General features: G+C 40.3%; 2 protein-coding genes across 7 annotated transcripts in view; one reads left to right on the top strand and one right to left on the bottom strand.

The window, feature by feature from the left end:
- Positions 1-5766, bottom strand: part of Ssdp (Sequence-specific single-stranded DNA-binding protein) — a 31603-nt gene extending 25837 nt beyond the window's left edge. For all 4 annotated transcript variants that reach the window (XR_001936805.1, XM_018454146.1, XM_018454147.1 and 1 more), the window contains exons 1-5: positions 5711-5766; positions 642-714; positions 487-548; positions 323-407; positions 148-189 (exon numbers count right to left, since the gene is read on the bottom strand). Coding sequence is in view for 3 of the 4 variants with exons in the window: in XM_018454146.1 (XP_018309648.1) it covers positions 148-189; positions 323-407; positions 487-548; positions 642-714; positions 5711-5766 (318 nt within the window). In the remaining variant the exon portion in view is untranslated. The remainder of the gene's footprint in view (positions 1-147; positions 190-322; positions 408-486; positions 549-641; positions 715-5710) is intronic.
- Atg10 (Autophagy-related 10) lies at positions 5762-12089 on the top strand. 3 transcript variants are annotated; one of them, XM_018454153.1, is made up of 6 exons: positions 6011-6255; positions 6292-6552; positions 9863-9980; positions 10850-11090; positions 11561-11726; positions 11837-12089. In XM_018454153.1, the coding sequence occupies exons 3-6, from the start codon at positions 9873-9875 to the stop codon at positions 11925-11927; spliced, it is 606 nt and encodes a 201-aa protein (XP_018309655.1). In that variant the 5' UTR covers positions 6011-6255; positions 6292-6552; positions 9863-9872; the 3' UTR covers positions 11928-12089. The 3 variants fall into 3 exon arrangements, with proteins under 3 accessions (XP_018309654.1, XP_018309655.1, XP_018309653.1); XM_018454152.1 differs by having other exon boundaries at positions 5762-6552; XM_018454151.1 differs by lacking the exons at positions 6011-6255; positions 6292-6552 and having other exon boundaries at positions 9855-9980.
- The last annotated feature ends 3102 nt before the right edge of the window (positions 12090-15191 follow it).

The raw sequence follows: 15191 nt of genomic DNA, 5'->3' as shown, positions 1-15191 counted from the left end.
TATTTAAATTTAAAAAAGTGTATATACTAATTATACTGATTCTCTGTAATTATCAATATAAACAAGCGTTAAAATGTAAAGTTTAAATATATATGCTTAACGACATATACATATATTAACATATTTGATATAAATTTTTCAACTTACATGTGCAATTCCATTGACGTTGTAAGCACTATTCACGAATCCCTAATAACAGAACATGTGTCATAAATAATATGCAAAGCAAATGCTAGTGCATTTATGTTTAATATTAAATGTTGCTTCAATATCAAACAATCAATAATTTTATACGAATTACAAAAGAGTATTATATAATTACATAGTCATGAAACGCTTTGGCCTCACTGCTGTGTTCACAAGAATCTCTTCTCTCGGGCGCTGCGCAGTACAGATCCCAAAAGACACTGTAAAGGGATATTATAACGATTATTTTACACTAAATATCCCTTCGACAATTTCTTTAATGTAACATAGTATACTTACCACCACCAAGAATGCAAAAACCCAGGTGGCTCTCCTAGCGTAATATTTTTCTCCCATCGAATCTAAACAAGCAGAATAAATCGTATTGTAGTGAAACAATAGTTTGCAATAATACAAACGTAAGAGGTTTACAAAGATCAAAAGAAACATTATACCTCTGACAGAAACGTTTGTGCTGCTTTTTGTGCTCCTACATGTAACAAGTACTCGTACACGTAAAGCGCCAATCTGAAAACATGATTGATCATTAGTCATTAATAAAATTAAGTAGATAATTTCAAGCGAGAACTAACTTCGAGGCAGGAAGAGACGAGGAACGTAAAAAAGGCAGGCGGGTTACGCAAACGAGGAGGGATCGGTATCCGTCATTCGTCTTTCTCTCCTTTTTTTTAGAAAGCCCGTACTTAACTCGAAGCCGCCTCGACAATAGCACGGGTCCGTTCGTTAAACGTGAAGTTAACGCCGACTTTCCCCGCGCAAGGCAGCAAACGCGCGGCTGGGTGCATCGTCGAGCAAGCCCGCGCGCCGAGAGAAGAGCCGGGCGATACAAACATGGCGCGGGAATCGGAAACCGCCGATCCGCGAATCGGAGCGGAGCGCGTACGCGGTGACTGACAACGCGCGCGGATCAATCGCCTCTCGCGAGAAAGCGGGTTACGCGCGAGCTAGACAATCTTCCCCGGTGAGGTCGATTTCGTTTTTCCCATCCTCAATTTTCCGATTTCCGAGTAACCGGAACACACAGCACTTTAGGCTGTGCCCCGAGGGGCCGTTCAGGGATCTGATCCCGGAAAAGTGTACTTTGTACGAAAAACTAGAGAAATCTATACACCGAAAAAAATATCTGGTTAAAAATGGACGAATCAGAATTTTCTGGTTAAATTTATTAGAATTCTAGTTGAAATAACTGGAATTCTGGTTGATACAATATTTCTGGTAAAATTCTTATTTTTACCAGAATATCAATCAGAATTTTAGTTAACTCAACTAAAATTCTAGTTGATTTAACCAGAAAATTCTGATTCGTCCGTTTTCCACCAGAATTACTGTTTAATCCAGACCATTTTTCTCAGTGTAATATACGTATATCGTAGTATTTTCGTATGCAATATTTTTCAAGAATTTTTCAGGCCCTGGGGTGCGTTCCGTTTCACGAATGATGGCGTATTATTTTATCCTTGTTTAATATTCGATGAACAACAAGGGGAAAATACAGCATGCACTGAAAAAATGATGTAATATCAATAGCATTATTTTAATTGAAAATAATTTGTTTATTCAATAACATTCAATGAAACAAATAAAATTTTATCAAAACAAGAGCATGGCGTGTTTGTTTCATTAATAGTGTTATTGATTTAATAAAAATATTTTCAAATTTTAATAAAATATTAAAATATATTAAAATAATGTTGATATCATTTTTTTCAATGTGCATCATACATGAAACGGAACTCACTCCTGTATTCGATTCTGTAATTTTTAACGACAATTCGGTATCGTTACATCGTCATTACGCAGTCTGTCTTTTTCACCATTAAGTAAAAAAGTTTCCACTGTATAATACCTGCGAAACGACAATATAATTATTATATGTCAAGAGTTACAAAATCGGGAAACATCCTGTATCACACTACGCATTGAAGATTAAGGATTCCGAATTGGAGATTTATAGAATTCGGCCAGTCAGATAATTTTAATTTCCATCCATTCCGTTCCGACTGGCTGGCTGAATTCTAATCTCTAATTCACAATTTCAAATCTTCAATGCGGGATGCCAAGAGAGATAAAACAGCGTTTATGCCGACTTTGTGCCACTAATGCCCATTTCAACTAATGTAATTTAATTTCAATCTCAGTTCAACCGACTCTTCAATTTTTTCTAGTTCTAAGAATTAGAGAAAAATTAAGAGTAAGTTGTGAACCGAGATTAAAGTTAATCTACATTGATGGAAATGGACCTAAATGGAAAGTGCCAAGACACACATTTTACACGGGCTTTAAAGCATAGGACATCCTCTGGATGTCTTCAGGAATACGTCCTACGGAAGTCTGTGCCATATGGGAAGTTTCTCGAGTTCGACCGTAGACCACAGACCGGTCGATCAATTGGATTACAATTCTCAATCCGCATCGCAATTAGAACTGCGATCTGGAAGGGGCCGAGGTATCGCGAGTTGCGAGTTAATTACGACTGTTACGGCAATCAGTCGCATCGGCGGTTTATGACCGGCTAATTCCAGTTAACGACTGCTCCCGACCTCATTCCGTAGCTAAAACGTTAAGTTTGTTCACTCAAGTTTCGCTTTCCTAGCATAGTATATACTCGCGATATCTGGAGAAGGAAGACGTAAGAGGGAAACGAAAGCGCGAGAAACGAAACTCGAGTTTAAAAACTCGAGTGCGGCAACTCGAGATATCGCCTAACACCGTGGACAAAAAGATCGATACATCGGCAACTTTGCGCGGTTGGTCGGAACAATTTCAAATTGAAGAAGTGGCCACCAGCCAGAGTGGCTCGCCAGCTAGTAATTGTAATTATAATGTGACTAATAACTTTTTAATATCCTCCTTCCACTAATATAGATTAACTTTAATCTCGGTTCAACTTACTCTTCAATCTTTTTCCAATTCTAATTGTAAGAATTAGAAGATGAGTAAGTTGAACCGAGATTAAAGTTAATCTACATTTGATAAAAACGAGCATAATTCAACTTGATTTAATTTCCTACTGATTTTGATATCGCTCGTATTCATTCGTTCGTTGGATTTCGTTTCGCATCATTGAGATCCAGGGCTGCTCCAATTCACGCTCACAACGCTCATAAGCATCATTTCTCCTTGTTTTTAACTTCCGGCGCTTTTCATTTAGTGACACGGAGCCCACACAAATATCATTTTACCTCTCTTGGACTCAATTTAACTTATGGTTGAACTTAATTTGATGATGATGTAAAAAAATGCATTTTCCTATAATTTTCCTATAATCACTAAACTGATTTTGTGAATGAGTAACTTTTGAAGTTATTATTACAAAACATTCAATTTGGTGACTGATCATAGCTAGAAAAACACAATTTTTACATTATCATAAGGTTAAGTAAAGTTGAATCTAAACTACAAGTTAATCGGAAAATAAAAAACAGAACCTCGATATCTCACGAATAACAAAGATAGTACGACTTATCAAATCGACCGGAATCAAATGGAAAGCCTTTGACGAACAACAAGGGTGAAATGGCTGTGTTCAGCAGAAGAAACAGTTTTGCAACTGTTGTAAAATTCCTTAATATGAGTGGTTAATACAGTCAGATTCAGTGAGTAACTATAATAAGAGCAAGACCATCATATTAACCCTTTGCACACGATTGAGTCTCATTCATGCTTTACATTTTTTTTCTTTAAAAAACTAGGAGTATCAAGTATAAATTAGTTATAACATTTGTATACAATAATTTTTTTTAAATATACAACCTTTCAGATACTTTTTAAAGATATTGAAATATATGTAAGAATCATAATATTTATAATGGCTCAATAATAATAAACAAACACAAACCAATAATAAGGAACACGAACCAATAAATGATATATTTAAATATTCAGACGTTTCGACCTTTTATCAGGCCATCTTCAGTGTTTACAAAATTTAAAACATTAACAATAAATTAAGCTTCTAACGGTTAGATACACATAATTCTATTATAATTGCGCAAAATACGTTTCTGTGACAATCACAGAATATATGTAAGAATTATTTAGTAATTTTTGTATATCTGTTAAAGTGATAATTAACTCAGGACACGAATGACCTATCACGTGTAGTAAAGGACCGGAAAATCATTGCGTGTAACTAAAGGCTAAAGAATTTTATAGTTACAGAGCTTTTTTTTGCTGAAAGCAGTCGATGGCTGCGTTCAGCAGAAAAAGCAACTTTGTAACTGTTGTAAAATTCTTTAATATGATTGGTCTTGTCCTTAGTTCCTTACTGGACCTAAATGTATAAACCAATCATACTCAAGAATTTTACAACAGTTGCAAAGTTGCTTTTTCTGAACGCAGCCAATGATTCCATGAGCGTTCACATAGTGAACGTGAATTGGATCGACCCGTGTTCGAATTGGGTATTGAAATGATTCGCTCGAAGGCGAGATTCAGGGATTCGCGAAATGACCCAGCAAACAAGACATTTTTTGTCATTTTGCACTGGCGGATTCAAAAATTTGTCAGGGAGCCATTGGCTCGCCGAAATATTTTTAAGATCAAATATAAAAAAATACAATATTAAATTATTTAAATGATTACACTGAAAAATTATCATTTAAATGAGTATTTCATAAAACATTTTATTCAAAATTAAATTAACAAAGAAGAATCTAGGGGTCTAAGTTAAAAAATATGTTTGGAATATATCAAGTCGTTAAGTATTTCAGAAAATATTTAAAACAATTTATAACATGCTACAAATATTTTTAAAAGAGGAAACTCTAAGAGGAGGGGGGGGACATAATCATCATGACCCCCCTTCCCATTTCGTGAAACCGCCAGTGTCATTTTGACATTAAAGACGTCATTTTGACGTCAAGAACGACCGACGATGAACAATGTCAGTCCGTTCGCTGGGAAAATCGTTGAATCCTTGAGAATTTTCTCCTCGCGATGGCGCGTGTCTGCGATCGAGCCTTTCGCACGTCAAGTCTCGAATCGATCTCGCGGGGGAAGGGCGGATATGAGAGAGGAAAGGGGAGGCAAGCAGGGGAGCATCATCGCGTATATACGTTCGAACGAGAGAAACATACAAAAGAGGTAAGCGAGAGAGAGAAGAGAGAAGAACAAACGAATGGCTCATCGTCTATCGGTAGGTAAACTGGATTAACCCGACGAACCGGGTTCTCCGGTCGCGATATACGCGCGATGCACACGCTCCGAGCAAAAAGAACCGGCGAGACGGCGAAGGGGGTGGTGCGGGAGCGTGGAGAGGGAAGAGCCCGCGCGGATGGAAACGAGCGGGGTCTCCGGGTGCGCAGAGGAAGGGGGAGGCGGGGAGGGGTAGAAGGGGGACGGGAGGCGAGAGGATGGCCGAGAAAAATGGAGTTATACCGAGCGATCAATGGCCGGTCGGAATTTTCACAACGGAACGCCAATCATCTTTATTTTTATTTTTCTCCTCTCTCTCTCTCTCTCTCGCTCTCCTTTTATTCTCGATGAACGATACGATACGTACTTTTCCCTCGCCTGAGAGTCCGAGGGCACCGCCGACCCTTTTCCCTTCGCGTACATGGTCGCCGTGGTGGTCGGTCAATGCTTCTAGCGTAAACACAAGTGCGTCGCCGTTCCTTCGTACGTTCCGCGCTGGACGGCTGGAGTGGTTAAAAAGTACGGGAGATCGGCGACTCTCTCGCGGGCGCGCTACGCGCGTTCCCCGTTGTATACGTTGTGTGCAGCGTCTGTCTCTCGCTCACCCGAGCGAACGGCGAACGGTAATCGCTCGGCGTGCTTACGTCGCTGACGTGCGACGTCGTGTCAAACGAAACGCGACCCCGAGGAAAAGGTGCACGTACACAGAACATATACACAGGGCGCACGCACACACATACACACACAAACACACGCGTGCGCGCGCGCGCGCATACACACACCACACTTTTTCAGTTTACGTCCGTCTCTTTCCCGCTCGTTGCAGCACAGAAAGGAGTCTCACGGGAGGTATTTCCGTCTCTTTCTCTCTCTCTCTCTCTTTCTTCTTCTCTTCCTCGCCACCTCCCCGTCTTTCTTGCTTGCTTGCTTGCTTGCTTGCTTGCTTGTTTGCTCGCTCGCTCGCTCGCCGATAAGAAGGTCTTCTCCGTCCCGCTTTCGTCGCGTCACGTCACAACTGGAGCGAGGTGCCTGCTGCTGCGCGATACTGGAGCGACACGGTGCGACGCATCACGACGACGTCGTCGTCGTAATCGTCAACGGTTCAGGTGCGTCGCTGGGGGCGCCTCGTCGTCGTCGCCAGCGCTGCCGCCGTCCAAGTCCTCATCGTTTCTTCTGGAACTTCCTTCCTGCAACCTCGCAGTCTTTCCGGTATCGTGTCTTCGCGATTTTTTTCGCGTTACCGCTCGAATCGAACACGCGACGCGTCCTATTGTCTTGGCTCACGATCGTTACCGACGTCGTCGTCAGCTCACTTCACTCCGTACGCTCGCTCGTTAGTCACTGTCGGTCGCCTCGTATTCGTCGTTGCGTATCGAAGACGAGCAATCCGTTCGTCGTCGTCCTCGTCGTTGTTGTTGCCGCCGCCGGACGCGGCTGTCGTCCTCCGACGAATCTCGCTTTGTCGCGCGCGCTCTCAGCCCGAAAGCGTCTCGCAACACGGGAACGGTATATCACTGTGGCCGCACGATGTACATAACGCATACGTGCTCCGTGCGCGCGCACACATGTATACGCACACGTAAACTTCACACACACACATACACCGAGTACGCGCGCACGCACGATCACGTATTACACGCACACGCGCGTTCTGCGCACAGCCCGCGCTAGAGAGACGCGACAGCGACGCGAGAGATGGAACGAAGTTGGGAAGTGAGAGACGGAGCGAGGAGAGCGGGAGCGGATTGAACTTACTGTCGTGTAAACACGAGCAAGTTCGGAAGTGTGACTCGTGGATTTCGCACGCGCTGCACGACTACACGCAGATGAGTCGGCGAAGTGCACCATCGCCCCCCTCCCCGCCTCTCTTCTTCGCTCCGCGCCTATCTTCGTTACGCTCTGTCTCGCTCGCTCGCTCGCCGCTCCCTTCAGCCCGTTCCCCCCTATCGCTCGATCTCTCGCCGTATCGATGCGCCGTCCTCGTCCCTCGCACCGGCCGGGAACGCTGCGCGCGCATCGCCGCTTGTTATGCCAGTGCCGTTACGAGTGGCTCGAAAAACGAGGGGGCGAACGAAACCCCGCTTCTCCATGGTTGCGTGATGATTTTTTCCGTTGCCCGTTTTCTACCGATGTAGATTAACATTAATCTCAGTTCAATTTACTCTTCATCCTTTTTTAATTCTTATAACTAGAAAAAGAGTTAGTATAATCGGATTAAAATTAAACTGCATTGATAGAAATGGACATGTATCGTCGATACGAACAAGTGGCTGCGTTCTGCAGAAAAAGCAGTTTTGCAACTGTCGTAATATTCTTTGTTTTTTGTCTTGGTTCTTGTCTTTAGTTCTTCATTGGATTAAATGTATTTATATTCTCTAAAACTTTTGAAGTGATCTCACTCTTTTTCAAAATTGACTCAATTTTCACTCTTTAGAGTGAGATTTTACTCCAAAAAACTTAGAGAATAAATATTAAAGAATTTTACCACAGCTGGAAAGCATAACGTTGGCATAATATAATAATTATATTTTTCTAGTCTAAAATAATAAAAGAAAATCGACCTGCGATACTTTCATTTTAATTTTAAATGAATATTTAATTGTAATAAAATCTCACGAATATTTTTTAGATACATACGATATCTTGCATAATTGCTTTTTCTGCTGAACGCAGTAGAAAATCTTTCACATATGGGTCGTAATTTGAAAAAATTATTTATTCAAGATTGCTTTAATAACCGTTTCTTTCCTTTATGCATAATCTTCTCGACGCAATCGTGCTTGTTGCTATCGCATTTTCACGGAAATGTTCATCGAAAATATGTCATATACGCAGAGAATATAACTGATTCCGTTTTTAATTTATATTAACAGCCATGTAATTTTGAATGCAACGGAAGACGAACCGTACTTTATGCTGCGGTTGAAAAATCCAATTGACGAGACTTTATCTTGTTTTCAAGGATATTTTTTTGTCTAAAATGTTCTTGACGCTACCTGTTCTTTGTACATTGTTCTGCAGAGAAAGTTTTCTAACAAATAGCATATTCATTTCTATGAAATTTCGACAGAGAACGAATTGAGAATCCTGATACCTGAAAAAGGTCCAGTCGGGCTATCTGGATTTGAATTTTCGAAAATATTACGTTGCAAAAAATCGTTACAAGTAGATTAATATGTGAAATATATCGGCAACTTGTCAGGCTTGTAAAAATTAATTGCTCTTTCTGGCATTAAATATTCCTTCGTTTGCTTGTGATATATACATGCTACTCGTTAGCCCATGCAACAGTTTATTATCTTATTTTTTTGCACCACGGAATATAATTACAATATTTTTACAATGTTGATTTTAACAAATTAATAAATTACAATATTTTGTCTCCTGCTGGCCTTGCGTTGTTAGTCTCGGCCATGTTATTGACAACGGTAATAGACATCGGCGTGCGAGGTAAATAAAGCGTACTATCTCGTCGAGCGGAGAGTCGCCGAGCGGATTGGCGGAGCGCGCGTTTTCCGCGCGCCGGGATACTTCCCGTGTAAGCGGGAATCTTTGCGAATCATCGGCATCGTCAAGTGCCACGAGCGATATATCGCCGCTTCGTCGCAGCTTTGTCGTATCGGAATATCGTTGTTGTTAAAAAACGCGTTATGCGCGATATTGGGATAGGTCGATACTTCGAATTTGCGATAAAGGGCGCAGGCGTAAAACAAGCGAGAAATTCTATCCCGCGCGATGACACGCCGGCAGCGCGTTGTCGAATAAAGGACGAAGCTGTCCTAAAAAGGACTCGCGGCGAGATCCGAGGTAGCGGAGGGGGTGGAAAAAGGGCGACGACTCTCGCTCTCGCGCCCGCTCGTGGTACGCCACTGGCTGCAACTCCGCACCCGATTGGTCGGCGACCGATGCACGCACACACACAGGGCCGTAATACGCCGATGTGCGCACACCAGCGAATACTATCGGCGTGCGTACGTCGACAATCCCTGGAACGGTGTAGGAGGACGGGGGAAGGGTCGAGCGATCGAGACCCGATTATGCCCGAACATCGGCGGACGTATCCGATGCGAAATAGTCGACAATTGACGCGATAGAGAGTTTGGCGAGAAGGTAGCGGCATATCGGGCAGGGGAGGGGGAACGAGAGGAGGCACGCTGTTCTCTCGAGTGAACCGCTTCCCCCTTTTTCAATTTTATCATACGATCGACGTTGCGACTCGAACGTCGCTACGTAAAATTAGACGAAATCTTCTATAATTCTGTTATGGCTTTCTCTTCTTTCTCTTTCTATCTTTCTCTCCCTTCTGCTTCGTCGCTTATTCGAGCGACGGAACTCGAGATAAATTGCGCGAGGCAAACGTTAACCGATGAGAACCGTGGAAAATTAATCATGAGGCACCGTCTCGAAACTCGCGAACTAAATGTGCGAAAATGTTTAACGCAATATTCGCGGTCCTTTGTTGCTGTCGAGCATTTATGTACGTAAGTACGTCTGTCAGAATAAATTTCTCGATGTTTAGACTCGTACCAATGGACGGCCCAGGCACAGTTACATGGGAGGAATTCCTCGAGAATGCAGAAAGGCTTCTTGTTGTTTCAGACAAGATATCGGACGGATGGAAGCTCTACGGGGACAAGGTACATCGTGTACCATCGAGTCACTTATACGCGCGAATTACATGCAAATCGAATGGACGCATAAAGCATGCAAATTGAATCATTCGATTAACATTATTAATGGATTTCACAATTACGCAGTCTATTCATCCGCTGTTTATTGTAAACACACGAAATGTAAAATTTCGTAAAAATTTCACAAGTAGTTCGGGTAGTTATTTAAAATTTCGCAATTTTTAAGTTTTTTTTGTACAATTTCGTAAGCTTAAACGCTCAAAATGTGGTACCATTTGCGAGCTCTTTTAGGAGAAGTTAAAGTTATTAATAATTATTGAAAAATATCTACTGCGTATCCACAGCGCGTCATCGCTCTTATTATATTTAAGACAAAAATATATATATATATAATAGATCTGAAAATGATTTTGTCGGACTATTAAAATAATCATGCAAGAACATACTAAGCAATTCTGCAAAAAGTTTTGACATTTTTAGCAAAATTATTTTTAGATCTAACTAAATTTTTAGATGTTTCAGTAAAATCGTTTTTTTTTCTATGCAAGCAGAACAACAAGTCACGATAACGTCAAAATAACGTTAAAATGAAAAGTGACTTTTAATAATTATTTCGGTACCATTTGAATGCCATTTTGATATTATCATAACTTTTTGTTCTACTTTCCTGAAAAACAGTAAAAAAAAATCAGAATAACTTTATTTTGCCAAAAATCAAAACGATGATTTTCATGACGTCAAAATTTGACTGTTTATTAATGTTAATAATCAAAATAAATTCATTTTGACTTTTTGAGTTGACTTTTGTGTGTTTCTTGAGTTGGGTACCGAACGACATTTGACATTATAATTTTTATGTCCTTATCCATACTTAGGATATTCCTGGACAAGCTTATCTAGTTAGAAGAGCTAAGTGCTTCGTTCCAAGCGACACGACCGCAAGAAAGGACTGCTCGACCGACGATGATAACGATACCGAGGAGTTCCACATGAGATTTCGGCAAGATCCGCACGAGGCTGCTTCTACAAGTGAAACGCCTTTTATCCTCGAGCATCACGTTCTGTGGTCTATCAGCTATAGCGTCCCAGTTCTCTTCTTTAATGGCTGGAAATCAGGTAATCCGAAACGACAAGAAACTTGTAAAATATTTAAAAAAGATCCATCACCTGCACCTTCGTGGAAAAAGGGATTCGTAAGAAAAAAGAGGCTTATACCATAAAAATAAAGAAAGGTTTTCTGAAAGGACGCGACATGGGGCACCTTCTCGAAATTTCGTTTATGGAAGTATGCACAGCTTGAAATTTGCGGTTGTCGGCTACTGCACATTCGTGTGCTACCCTGCCTCGCATGCATCGTTTTATTGATTATAAACGCAAACGTGTCCGACTATTTCAATATTCGCGCAGATATGTCGACGGTATTAATTAATCCCGGTAACGCGTTTCGGTGGAGCGGAAATGCGTCATGTCGTTTAGATTAATTAACACTGATCACCTTTTGCGTATTCATCAGCGGGAAGAGGCAATTGTCGTGAGACACGCGCATTCCTTTTTTTCTGCTTCATTTTGTTCCTCTTTTTTTTTAGATTTCCCCGGGATTAACCCAGTGAGCGTAAATGAGGCTCAAACGATCCACGGTTACGAATTAAATTACACGGAATTATCGCAAGCGATTCACCCTATCGTCGGCACGCCATTTCTGCAATTACATCCGTGTCTGTCTCAAGGGTTGTTGCGGACCATGTCAAAGAGGTGAGGAGTAGCAGGAAAATTAAGAGAAGAAATGAGAGCTACATCAAAAGAACTTTATATCTTTTTGAATAATTCTCGTTATTCATCGTGACATAATTTTATAATTGCAGCAAGAATAAACTCGTCAGCTGGCTGAGCTGCGTGGCATCGACGGCCCTAAATCTCAAAATACATCCCGAGTATTTCAAATTGACTCACTGAAGTCCAAGCCGAACATTCGAAGGAACAATTCAACGAAATCATTTTCTAGAATATTCTAGATCTTGTAAACCAGTGATGTGCAACCAGTACTCGTTATTTTCCGAACAAATAAAATCAACAGAAAAAATCTGATTTATTTCATTTGTATAAAATAGAGAAAATAATTTTATGTCTTTGGTTTCCATACAACACATTTTATCCAAAGGACATCCTGGGAATATTTTAAGACGTTCAGAAGACATTGAGATGTTCTCTGGACGTCTTTAAGATATCTCTTAGAGGTCTATACTATATCGATGTGTCGCAAAAAATTCACAGATGGGCCACATGCAGGCCACAAGTTGCGCATCACTGCTGTATAACCATTTCTGCGAGCATTGTACTTTGCATTCCAACTTTATTGAAAGAAGGAAAATACAAGCCATAAGGTCTGTTTTCTACTAGCTAAACTAGTATGACACTTTTGGAATTTAAAGTAAAATAGATATATGTTTGGTATTTGACGAAAGCGAGAAAGCAAGTTCTAGTGCATTCTATAAAAAACAGACCTATATGTTATTTTTGTGAGCCCGTCGTTTAATTAACCGATGATTCATACACATCAAAGAGACTTTCCTGTATAAGTACCTAAGCATATTTCAAGACATCATCCTGCGTGCGGGAGTGTCTCATCTCCGTTCGATCATGCGCGAATAATTCTAGTCATGAATATTCGATGGTGACGACGATTCGAGTGGAATCCGTTCGCGGTCGTCGACAGCGGCATGGCGGATCTAGCGTTGACCCATGGTGGGCCGAGCAAATTGCTCGCAATTGGGCGGCATTTCGAGTGCACGCGCGGGAGGGGAAACGGAGGGCAAAAAAGGTTGGAGTGTGGAAAAGAGAGCACGCAATTAATGCGACCGCGCGCGCGCGGCAATTAGTCCGCACAAGGACGCATTTGCGTGCGGCCCCGGGAATATTCGTTCACGACGAATGCGCAGTTTTCGTATGTGCGCAAGTACGTACAGTCGGCTGCGTTAACGATATCCGGTACAGGGCGGTTAACGCCACTTCTCGCCAATTTTCTTTACGCTGTTCGCGAACGCGGGCAATGATCGTCGAACCGTACAATTACATAAACGAAATATAAATCTGAAGTATGAGGAGAAGTCCAGATGTAAAAGAATAAGAGAATGAAGATGTTATTGGACGCCGTTAAGACTGTTAACACTAGAGAAGTAGGTATCCCAAGCAGAACGATAAGTCACGGTCAAAATGATGTTAAAATGACGTTAAAATGAATCGTAAATGATTGAAAAATTATTTTTAATAATTATTCTGGAGTCATTTTGACATCGTTTCGATATTATAATGACTTGTTGTTCTGTTTGGGTATCGAACGGTCGTTAATGACCGTTTATATTTTTTTAGATTATATTTCCGTAAAAATAGGATTCTAAAATTTGTTAATTTTTTAATAATAATTATGCTCTTTATACTGACAAACTATTTGGTTTTCCATCACTTTATTTATATAGTATTTTATTTGTCCTTTTACGCCTAAAAGTGCCTCCAGCCGATATGGCCAATGTATAGGCTAACTTTGCGCACATTTGCTAAATATTGACTACATTCATTAATTCATGAATAATTACATATATTATTTATGTATGATATTTGCTAATGTTGGCATACGTTGGCCATATCATCTGGAGGCGACTTAAAAAAGTTAATGGCTAAGGAAAAAGTCAACAAAAAATGAAAATGACTTTATTTTGGTCCTTAACGTCAATAAACAGTCAAATTTTACGAGGGAGTAATCACTTAATGTAATCGTGGGACAGAATCCCCGAAATCATTACAAAATTTATATAAAATCCCATGTGCAACTAGGAAAAATAATTGTATGATATTAGATAAAATCAATTATTTTACCAAATGACTTCATATATAATGAAAAAAATTATTTGTCATCAGATGAAATCGTATGAAATCAAACGAAATCATATAATCTATGGAACAATATTTCAGCTTATAATGGTTACCCCCTCGAAATTTTATAACCAAAAGTCATCATTTTGACTTTTATGACGTCAAAATAAAGTCTCTCATTTTCTCTCGGTGTTCCTTTAGTGCTTTTAATACTGTTAATACAGTTAGTTGTAAGGCAACGCATCCATCCTCACGAACTCGCGCTCGTATACGCGTATTTCGCGACGTCGCACGCGCGCCAGTGGTTCTCAACCGAGCCGCCGCTCGGCGGACACTTGTCGATTAACAATCCCGTTAGCCCCGTCCTCCGGGTTCGGCCCGTGCGTGTGACGAGTGTCCGGCGTCCGCCTCATGATACACGTGCCGCTCTAAATTACGATAGCAAATGTACGCGATGTTATTCATGTGCGACCTCCATTCGGCTAGCTCTCGCGCAAAAAGAAAGAAAAAATGTCGAGGTTCCTCTTTATTCTTCAGCAGCGGAAAGGAGGGAATGGGAGAGCTGAAAGTGTGTTTCGACTGAATGGGGCAACTCGATCTGTTCGATACTCGTCGGGAGAATAATCGAAGTAGCTTTTGTATGTAACGTGGGTCGCGAATCGGGGAACGCACCAACTTCCCATTTGTCAGACTTAAATGATGCTTGTTAAATCCGGATCTACAATAGGTGTTTTAAGCCTTAAGCTGTAAGAAATTGACCAATTACAGTCGAATGCGAGGAGAATAATTGACTGCGATTCGCCCATTTCTTATGGCTTAAGGCTTAAAACCCTATTGTAGATCCGGAGTAATGTCGATTAAATATTTCCGTTATCATGAACGGAAAGATCGGATTACTTCCGTTAGAAAAAACAGTCATCTCGTCTTTGTGCAGTTATTAAATACTATTTATTTATATGACTTTTTTTAAATATAATGAATTAATATTTATCAAACCGATTTTATTTTATTATCGTGAAAAATTATCGTGTTGTAGTAAATTATTTTAAAATGTAATATTAATTTTTCAGATGTAGATAACTCGCTATGCTAATTTATATTAATATTTGTATAATATTTCTATATTACTATAATAAATAAATATATTTCTCAAATATATACTGATACATTCGGAAATCTTTTTATGCATCTTTTCATCTGCATTAAATTGCTTTCTTGAAATTACAAGCAATATGAAGATCAATTATTTCTATGCAAATCGGCAAAATAAAGATTATTGAGTAATAATGAGAAATTGCTTACATTATGAAATTTCCGATTCTTGATAATGCAGCGCGATGATATTTATTG

The sequence above is a fragment of the Mycetomoellerius zeteki genome, unplaced genomic scaffold (genome assembly GCF_001594055.1).
Source record: "Mycetomoellerius zeteki isolate Tzet28-1 unplaced genomic scaffold, Tzet1.0 scaffold426, whole genome shotgun sequence".
Taxonomy (NCBI): domain Eukaryota; kingdom Metazoa; phylum Arthropoda; class Insecta; order Hymenoptera; family Formicidae; genus Mycetomoellerius; species Mycetomoellerius zeteki.
The sequence above is the reverse complement of the archived record's forward strand: the minus strand, read 5'-3'. Positions and strand labels throughout refer to the sequence as shown.

Excerpts from the sequence above, each read along its gene's own strand:
- Atg10 (XM_018454151.1), top strand. The coding sequence starts at position 9,855 with ATGTTTAGACTCGTACCAATGGACGGCCCAGGCACAGTTACATGGGAG. Across the intron at positions 9,981-10,849 it reads GGAAGCTCTACGGGGACAAG|GATATTCCTGGACAAGCTTA; the intron begins GTACATCGTGTA and ends ATCCATACTTAG. Across the intron at positions 11,727-11,836 it reads TTGCGGACCATGTCAAAGAG|CAAGAATAAACTCGTCAGCT; the intron begins GTGAGGAGTAGC and ends TTATAATTGCAG.